General features: G+C 29.1%; 1 protein-coding gene across 1 annotated transcript; it reads right to left on the bottom strand.

Moving 5' to 3' along the window:
* Positions 1–7,007: 7,007 nt before the first annotated feature.
* Positions 7,008–10,710, bottom strand: LOC110602930 (disease resistance protein At4g27190). The gene is made up of 2 exons (XM_021740532.2): positions 7,397–10,710; positions 7,008–7,158 (listed from the first exon to the last, which is right to left on the bottom strand). Exons 1-2 carry the CDS (start codon positions 10,544–10,546, stop codon positions 7,144–7,146), a joined length of 3,165 nt encoding a protein of 1,054 aa, XP_021596224.1. The 5' UTR covers positions 10,547–10,710; the 3' UTR covers positions 7,008–7,143.
* Between the last annotated feature and the right edge of the window lie 210 nt (positions 10,711–10,920).

The raw sequence follows: 10,920 nt of genomic DNA, 5'->3' as shown, positions 1-10,920 counted from the left end.
GAAATTAAATAGCCATAGCAATATTTGAATCACTGTGCACAACTTACTTCGTATGCTTATATAGGTTTGTGCTGTAGTGTGCTCGGGGGTGCAGAATTGTATATGCCTGGAAGGAAAGGGTGAGGATATAACACTTTCAAATCCTGATTCCAAAACTTTCTTTGATGCTTGCATGGATGGCCCGTATGCGCTTGAAAGGGGATCTGCAGAGGAAAACCAGTACGTTATCTTGAAACACATGATCTATAAGCAAGACAAAGAAACATATGATCCATGTAATATTCACAAAGGATCACATCAACCATTAGATCTTCAATTTGGTAGATATGCTCATTTATCACTGCTTATATAATATCAAATCGAAACATCCTAGTTACAACACCAAGTTCATGATCAATCAACTGAACAATCATCAAAATTAAAAATTAATTAGCCATAAATTATTATAGTGATGTACGTCTTTTACAGAAACTCAGAGCGAAAAGGAATCATTGCTTATCGGGTTTCTAATTGCTTGAAGGTGGAGAAGGAAACTAACTATTACTAATTAGGCAGATCCAATTGTTAAAACCCATTAGCACAAAGAAACCATCCCTCTATATCCAGAGGCTACTTGTTGCAAGCTGTCGAAAGAATGAAAATGGGTGAAGGAGAAGGAATTGAAAATATGAAAGGGGAACGCAAAACCGGGAAGTAAGTCGCATGTAGTAAGTCACATGTGTCAAATTTTTTTATGTTTTCACTTTGTTTTTGAACTTTTTCATTTAGATGTTTGCCAAGGGATTAGTAAGGAGTCACATTAATCATAGCATTCTGGTGTAAATTGACTATGATAAGCTATTTAATTTAATTTAATTTTTTATTTAATCCTTCATTAATTATTTATTTTTTCTAAGTAACAATTCACATTATATCTTAATATTTAATTTAAATTTTTTTTTTTTAAACAGGGGGTTGGGGGAGTCGAACCTTAGACCTCGCAGGTCTATCAGGATGCACTTTCCACCAGCTTAAGCATCGGAGTCTATTTAATTTAAATTATATGTTATTAAAAATAATTTTATTATTTTAATGAAAATTAATTTTTTTTATATTAAAATAGATATAATTAAAAAATAGTAGAAAAATTTACCCTAAATTAAAATAATTATAATTTTTTACCACATATAAATAAATAAATAAATAAAAATTATGATATAGATGAAATATTAGTGTAACGGTCATCTGTCTGCTTGTGAAATTGCGGCAGCTGATCCGTCCCACATTGATAGATTTGAGGAAAATTGATTTGTATATAATAGCTAGCACGAAACTAATAAATAACTTGGGTTAACCATTTTGGACCAAGTGGAAAGTGAGGACAAAAGTTATTTGGGCCAGTTTCAATTGATATCAGAGCCATCCTGGGTCAGACAAATTTTGCAGAGTTAGTGGGTTTGGGAGGAAAGGGCTACCCGTGAGAGACGAAACCACCCAAAGTACTAGCGAACCACAATACCTAAGGGTCTGGTTCTGGTTAGCAATTGTAACCGATTCAGTTGCGACGAGGACGTCGCAAATTTAACGGGACCGAGTGTAACGGTAGTTAGCACGAAACTACTAAATAACTTGGGTTAACCATTTTAGGTCAAGTGGAACGATTTGTGTCAATTGAGTATCGATGAAGAAGAAACTCTAGAGATATTCTTATCGTCACTTATGATTTCTGTATAATGGAGATATTTATCTCATACAATCCAATCAATTTTCAGAATATGCAGATCTCGATTTATGACATCCTTTAGAGAGAATATCAATTATGGAATTAGAGGTAAAAAATATCTATTTCGATTTTTTAATAATGTTGATTTTGAAAATATAGGGAATAAGGGCTATTGGTTGTACAATCGATTCTGCTTGTTTGGAATGAGATACAAGGTAATGAAAATTCTCTCCATATCCCTCTAACTCATTCTGATTTTTTGGATTCTGATTAAAGATCTCCCTTCTAGTTATTATAACGAGACGTTGACAAAATTGGTCGGGAATTTTGTTGGCCACTATAAAGAGTATGATATGAAAAATATTTTAGCTATATCGCCAGACTCTACGAGAGTTAAAGTGTGTTTGAACTTTCGGCAACCTTTAAACGGCGGGAGAAGTTTGTTAGAGATGATAATATTGTGTTTACTGTAAAGTTTCAATATAAAAAACTGACTATTTTTTGCTATTTATTTGGGAAATTGGGTCATGTGGAGATTTTTTGTAACTTGCAACTGAATTTAAAAAAAAAAAAAAGATATCAAGTTTGGTTGGAGTGATTTCCTCATGTGATTCCGGTAATTCTGCTCCGCCGGGATTTGTGGCAGAATTGGCATCAATTAGCAATTTTGGCATCAATTAGCAATTTTGAAAATACAAATTTGACGGCACATAATAGGCAATTCTCCTTGTTTGGCAAAAATCGTAATGTTATTTTTTAGCTGGTTATATTTTGGCTAGAGAATCTATTAGGTATAAATTATAATGTTATTTTAGTTGTTCATTAAAAAAAAATAGTTATGTTTATTTTTAAAAATAATTTGTATTTAAAAAATATTTTATAAAAAAACTGTTTTTTCATAAAGAAAAATAATAAAATAACTTATTTTATCTTACTTAATTTTGATTTAAAAAAATAAAACTTATTAATAAATTTATATATATAAATTTTAATAAAAATAAAATAAAAAAATAACTTTATTTTTTTAAAGAAGAAATTATTTTCTTAAAGTGATTTAATTTTTCTTTTAATTAAAAAATATTTTTTATTGATTTTTTAAACACTCAACTACTAAAAAATATAAAAATATATTTTTAAAAAAATATTTTTCAGAAAATAAATAAAATCTTAATATTTTGAATTATAGATTAAATAGAAAAATTTACTTTTAGTCTTCCTTTATTTATGTAAAATAACTTGTATTTAAAAAATATATTTTATAAAAAATATTATTCATATAAAATGATTTTTGTAGAAAATATTTTTTTAACATAGCTTATTTTTTTATTAAAAGATATTTTTTATTAATTAAAATTTTTAAATATCCAAACATCAGAAAATATAAAATATATTTTTCTGTAAAATAAACATAGTCTTAATATTTCGGATTATAGGTATTTGAAAAATATTTTATGTGAAAAGTATTATTCGTACGAAAATTATTTTTTATTATTTAATTTTAATTTAAAAAATAAAATTTATTAGTAAATTTATATATAAAGATATTAATAAAGGTATGAAAATGGAAAATGATTTTTTAAAAAAAGTTATTTTTTTAAATGATTTATTATTTTATCTGTAAAATAATTTTTTATTAAATTTTTTAAATACTTTGAATATTAAAAAATATAAAAAAATGTTTTTTAAAAACTATTTTTTATAAAATAAATAAAACTTAATTATTATATTTTATAATTTGAAGTATCAATACGTTATGATTTGGAAGACATAATTGGTATTTTTATTGTTTCAAATTTTTTTCATTTGTCTATGGGATTTAAATTTGAGAGAAGAGTTTAATATTACTAAATTAATTGGATTAATGAAAAATGATTTATTTTAATGAATAAATTTTTAATATTCTTTTATATATCAAGATATGATAATTTTTATTCATGTTGGTATTCTGTATCTTATTTTTATATAAATATTCTGCTAATATTTTTTTTTTCACTTTATATCTTATTTTTATATAATTTTTATTTTTATTATAAGTTATATGATAATACTTTTTATAATTTTAATTAATAATCTATTAAAATATAAAAATGAGGCAAGATAATTATACCACTATATTATAAATTTTGAAAAACAAGAGAGAAATCTGGGAAAAGATTTACAAATTGAAATAATCTGGTTCAAATTGGGTCAAATAACTTTTAGATCCATTTTCTATTTGATTTAAAATGGTTAATCTAAATTATTTAATAATTTCGTGCTCGCTATTATATATAAATCAATTTTCTTTAAATCTATCGATGTAGGGTGAACCAACTGTTGTGAATCTGCAAGCAGGCAGCTAACAGTTACATTCGGTCCCGCTAAATTTGTAACGTTTTTTGTCGCAACTGAATCCGTTACAATTGCTAATCAGGACCGGACCCTTGGTTATTGTGGTTCACTAGTACTTCGGGCAGCTCCACCTCGTCTCTCACAGGTATTTCTTTTTTCGCAGGTCCACTAGTTCCGCATAATTTATCTGATCCAAGATGGTTCTAATACCAATTGAAAACAACCCGGTTCAAACTGATCTAAATAATTTTTAAACTCATTTTTCACTTGACCTAAAATGATTAATCCAAGTTATTTAGTAATTTCGTATTAGTTATTATATATAAATTATTTTTTTTTTAAATTTACCGATTGTGGAATGAAACAGCGACCGCAAATTCGCAAGTAAGTGGTTGACCGTTACACAAATAATTAAAATAAGAAAAGAAATCAAGTAAGATCATATAAATAATTAAAATATGATAAAAATAAATTAAATAAAGCATGAACTGATTAGAACAAAGAGAGTTATAGCAATTAAACTATTAATTCAAATTTAAAACAAAAGGAAATTAAATCCAAAACAACGCACTCCGAGGCTTAGCCTGGCGGAAAGTGCATCCTTGTAACCTTGTGAGGTCAAAGGTTCGACTCCCCCACTCCCTATTTCAAAAAAAAAAAAAAAATCCAAAACAACAGAAAGGAAGTAAAAAATTTAATATTACTAAATTAATATTAAATTTGAGAGTTATAGCAATTAAATAAAGCATGAACTGATTAGAACAAAGAGAGTTATAGCAATTTTTTTCATTTGTCTATGGGATTTAAATTTGAGAGAAGAATTTAATATTACTAAATTAATTGCAATTAATGAAAAATGATTTATTTTAATGAATAAATTTTTAATATTCTTTTATATATTAAGATATGATAATTTTTATTCACGTTGATATTCTGTATCTTATTTTTATATAAATATTCTGGTAACATTTTTTTCACTTTACATCTGATTTTATTATAAGTTATATGATAATACTTTTTATAATTTTAATTAATAATCTATTAAAATATAAAAATAAGGAAAGATAATTATACCACTATATTATAAATTTTGAAAAATAAGAGAGATATTTGGGAGAAGACTGATAAATTGAAACAGTTAGGCTCAAATTGACTCAAATAACTTTTGAAAGCTCGGTTAAAATGCTCAAATAACTTTTGAACCCACTTTTTACTTGATCTAAAATGGTTAACTTAAGTTATTTAATAGTTTCATCGATCTGGGACAGAACAGCTGCCGGCTCCACATAATTTATCTGATTCAAGGTGGCTCTGATACCAATCGAAAATAGTTCGGTCTAAACTGGTCTAAATAATTTTTGAACCCACTTTTCACTTGACTCAAAATAATTAATCTAAATTATTTAGTAATTTCATGATAGCTATTATATATAAATCAATTTTTTTCGAATCTATCGATAGGGACAAAACAGCGGCAGTAAATCCACAAGCTGCTAAAAAGTCATTCAAATAAGATCATACAAATAATTAAAATATGACAAAAATAAATTAAATAAAGCATGAACTGATTAGAACAAAGAGAGTTACAGCAATTAAACTATTAATTCAAATTTGAAACAAAAGGAAATTAAATCCAAAACAACAGAAAGTAAAAATTTTTCCCAATTGTGGAAGACCTATTCAGCCTATGCAAGCACTAAAAGAGGAACCCTAACCTTTATTTACAGCCCGTTATAATACTTAAATTTATGTTAATAATATATAATTATAGATCAAAATATATAAAAAAAATATCTAATCACACAAAAATATCAAAATTAGACCTATTGAAAAATCTCACATGACACCAAAAATAAAATTTAAAGAAAAAGAGTAAATATGTTAAAAAAAATTATGAAATTTTATAAAAATATCATAAAATATATAAAAAAAAGTAAATAATAAAAAAATTATGTTTTTTGAGATATTACCATTGCATTAAGTTTATCACAATACATATTAAAATCTGTTTACCAATATTTTAAATGATATGACACTATATTACGTGAGAAACTCAGAATCTAAAATTTATAATATATTTCTCAAAATTGATTTTAAACTTAAAATTTTAAATTTTCTTTATAATTTTAAAAGTCTATAATTTATTCAAAAAATATCAGAAAAATGCAAAAAATATATGAAAATTGATTCGGAGCCATAATTTTATTTCGATCAAAATGAAAAATCTAAACAGAATTGATTGCTCATATTGATTCATGCACATAATTTGTATTATTTTCAGATTTTACATTAAAAATAATAAGAAAGGTATTAAACAAATTCAAATGCATCTGAACTGTGATTAATTGAGAGAAGAAGATTGGTTGTTAGGGTTTTTAGGTAAATTCTCACCTCTTTTTAATGTGGTCGGCTGTTGTATGGGTTTTTAGACTGATTTTTAATTAAAATGTTCCATAATTAAACCACCCAAGGGTCTCCCTAAAAGCAAAATTCACACATTATTTCTTTGGGTGGGCCGAATTGGCTAAGGTGAGTAGCTCATTCTACCACCTCTTCCTTTTTAAGTCTAACCCACTTTTTTTTTTAAGATCTAATTGGAAGTTAAAATCCATGGGAAAGCCTAAAAGGAAGGAAAAATGTCATTTTACCTCTAATTTCAATTTTCATTTTTTTATTATTATTTAATTTTATTTATTTTTTACTATTTAATTTAATTTATTTTTTATTATTTTTTATGGCATAAAAATATTTTTTAAAAAATTTTTAAAATTAATTTCAAATGCATCTGAACTGTGATTAAATTTTTATGGACGAATTCTCACTATTTTATATATTGATATACACATAATATAAAATTAGATATTTATAAAAATTATAGAGGATAAAATTTATTATTATAGTATTTTAATTTTACATTTAAAATTCATAAATAATAATAAGAAACATAATATATTTATCAGTCCATTTATTTTTAATGATATTAAATATGGCATGCTAAACTTATTAAAATAATATTGATATCACAAATAATAAATAATGCCTAACATTAAACAAATTCATAAACTACTCCATGCTGCCATTTTCCACTCCTGGCTGCAATGATATAAGGATTAAAAACCTTGCACCTGAAATAAAAATAAAAAATTTATAAGAATAAAAATTTTTCAGAATTGCAGTGAAGTTTATAGTCATTTTCAATCAGTATATCTCTTTTTTATTTATTTTGCCTTTTAACATTGGACACATCTTCAATTGTTCATCGCTTGAATCTGCAACTCCATGAATCACAAATACAAACAACATGGAAGGTCAAACGCTTTGTTATAGGTTTAAACACAATTAAAATGATAAAACGGTACGTACCTCCTCTTTGTTGTGATATTTCATAATTGTATTTAAGTTTGTTCCATCAAACTTTATGTAATTGGTATTTATTTTGATTTCCTTCAACTTCGGTTTGATCTGGTTTCCATCAGAAGCAGCGAATGTCTTCATTTTAGGGCAAGAATCCACAGATAACTCTTCCAAGGATGGCCATTTCAAAGGTAAGTTATCCATGCAAAAAGCTTTAATATTGTAAAGCTTGTATAACCTAATGCTTATTAATTGAGAGAACACCACTTTGTCAATCCTCTTTTCCTCTTCTTCCCTTTCTGCAACAATTGCTTCTAATTGATCACAGTCTTCTAATTCAAGTTCTTTCAGCTGCTCTAGTCCTCGAGCAATAGAAGCAGGAAATATAACTTTTAATTTCTGGCACCCATTAATGCATACGATTTGTAGCTTGGGCAGATGCAACAACTCAGTGGGGCCCTTCGATATGTTCTTCATTCCTTTCTCTTCAACAACTTGGAGTTGCTCGAATTCTTGCTGTGGATTGGGTAAAGTGAAAATATTCAACAATTCTGGACATCTAAAAAAGGTCAAGTATTTGAGCTTCCTCATGGACAAGGAAGTTCCAGAAGGTAGTTCACCATTGCATAATGCTTTGAAGGTGTCCAAATCCTCAAAACACAGTCCTTCCAGTTCCGGCAACAAAGCATACCTTCCAAGAAACTCTTCAGCGTTGATCAAGTAAGCGAAACTAGGACAATTGACAATCACTAGTATCTTCAAAGCATCTAAATCACCTAATAATAAGCAAGGATTGATATTCTTAAACTCTTCAAGTGAATCTAAATACAGAAAATTTGTTCTTGGCATTAATGGCTTCATACAAACTAGTGATGAAATTGTGATATTACTCCCGCCCTCGAATTCACCACAAAGACCCAAATAATTAAATCCTTCAACTTGAGATAAAAATGCATTAATCAGCTTTTCTTTTACTCTAAGGCGTCTCCGGCTTCCCCAACGAATTTTGAAAACCTTCAACTCTGGGAACATAAAGCCTTCGGGAATGGTTTGAATGTCAATTGTAAGGGTGGTCAAGCGAGAAAGGGTTTTCAAAACTGTTATGTTCAAGTCATCGAAGGATACAAAATTAGTAAGGGATGTAGAAACGGAAAATGGGAACTGTGTGGGTCTTAACATATCAAAAGAAAGGAAGTACAATTCTTCTAATCGGGACAGAGTAGACATAGCATTGATTGGAAATATGGAAGAAAAGACGCCATCAAGAGAAGAAAATTCCACATCCAGTAACCTTAGATTAGTCAACTTCCCTATTGTACTGAATGGCTTTCGGAACTCACAATTCTTCAAGCTGAGAATTTCAAGCATCTTCAGCTTCCCAATTGGAGTGGTGTCAACAATCTTATAATACTGAAGCATCAACGTCCGAAGATTGGTTAATTGACTAAATTCTAGTTCCAAGAACCGAAAAGATATTGACATAGTACTTTCCCTACTACTATCTCTCCGATGAAAAACTTGAAGGGCTTTCATCCCTCTCAAGACCGTTGCTGGCATGTGCATCGCCTTCTCCCACAAATGAACTAAACGAGTTTTTTCAATATCCATCAATAATATCTTTAGATTTGGGCTATCCCAAGCATCGGGAAATTTAGAAACCTGATTTTGCATTATTGAGATGCCAGTATAACGCTTCATCTCTTCCTTATCCGGCCAATCCTCCAACATTTTGACACCATCTCTAACAAAATAATCTGACGCCATTGATAAGGCAACATCACGCACGACATCATGCATTTTTACGCAGCCTTCCTCATCACTTCCCAATAATAAACAAGAATCTTTGAGATTTTTTATGATGGAATGAGCACTTCGTCTTGCATCCTCCATTCTCATATCTTCAAATATTTTCAGTCCAAACCCATATCTTACCAGGTCTTCTATACGGATGTTAAAATCCTCAGGAAATAAACAACATAACTTGAAAACTTTCATGGCTTTCTTATCTTTCAGGTAAGTATAGCTGAACTGAAGACATCTGTACACATCTTCATCCATCCCTTCAATGGTTTCTGGCTGTGATTTCCTTAGCTCTCTAACTGCCTCTTGCCATTCATCAGGATCTTTGCCTCTCATTGCCCTTCCCACTGTCACAAGAGCTATAGGCAAGCCTCCACATTCTCTGAGAATATCTTTTGCAAAGGAATTCAAAGTCGGAGACTCAATCTGAGCGCCTGCATTCTTTTTAAGCAAGACCCATGATTCGTTTTCAGATAAAATATTAATAGGGATGACTTTTGCAGTCTCACTCCTTGTGTCGACCATAGCGTCACACACTTGTTTACGACGTGTTGTGACAATAATTTTGCAACTTGCATGATCACGGCCAAGTGGAATGCCCACAGTTGCAAGATCGAGTCTAGCCCAAATATCATCCAAGATAATGAGCACTTTGTTCTCTTCCTTCAATCTAGCCAGCAACCGGCTTACTCGATTTTGTTCGTTAGCCTCATCTAATTTCAAACCCAACCTCTCTGCTATCTGGTCTTGAATCTTTTTCACTTCAATGGTTTGTGACACCACAACCATTGCAATAGTAGGAAACAGCCTGTCTTGTTGAGCCCTTTTAACAACTTGTTTCACCAGGGTAGTTTTACCCACCCCTCCCATTCCGTATATCCCAATGAAGTTGGTTTTGTTGTCCTTCAAGGCCTCCATAATCTCCTCTACTTGTCGTTCTCTGCTTTCGAAAATCACAATATCTTCTTGAGATGGAAACAATAATGGTGGCGGAGGTGCAGGATTGGAAACTCTATCAAACTTGCCTTCATTTTTCTGTTTTTCAATTTCCATTGTTTTCTCTTGTGCTTTCCTGCTTAGCTGATAGCGTGTAGCCAAATTATGAAACCTTACTTTGGAAGCCTTTTCAAGAAGTTTGTTAGCCTCTGATAGAATCCCATCAACCATTGATGTCCAATTCTGAACCTCTTTTCTGATCACCTCACCATTCCTCTTTGCTGCATCAACAGATACCTGCAAGTCATCCCTCACCCCTTCAAGTATTTTAACTTGCTCCTGGAGTTTCACAGTGTTACTTCTATAGTGAATAAAATGGCCAATCTGTCTCCCGATTGGCTCAACCAAAGTCACAACATCCATGTCTGTGGACTTAACTAGGTATAAAAATTAAACAAGTGATGTGAATATCTACGAAAGGTAAAATCATGCTTGACTCTTCATAAATTCTAAACACGACCACATATATCTATATAAATTTTTTTAGTTAGAATCACTCAATTTTTGAGTTATGTTTTATTTTTATCACTCACTTTAATTTATTTTAATAAAATTATTTAATTTTAATTTTATTTTAGAAGAAATTACTTTAATTTATTATAGATGTTTTCAGATTGTCAATCCCTTTATTTATTTTTTCTTTCTTTTTCTAAATCTTTTATATTTAATTAACTGATAATAATTTATTAATAGAATTAATTTATTTTTAATAAACTCTTATTATTAAATTTAATGAT

Source organism: Manihot esculenta, chromosome 16 (genome assembly GCF_001659605.2).
Source record: "Manihot esculenta cultivar AM560-2 chromosome 16, M.esculenta_v8, whole genome shotgun sequence".
Lineage (NCBI taxonomy): Eukaryota > Viridiplantae > Streptophyta > Magnoliopsida > Malpighiales > Euphorbiaceae > Manihot > Manihot esculenta.
Note: the sequence above shows the minus strand (reverse complement) of the source record. Positions and strands in the feature narration are given on the sequence as shown.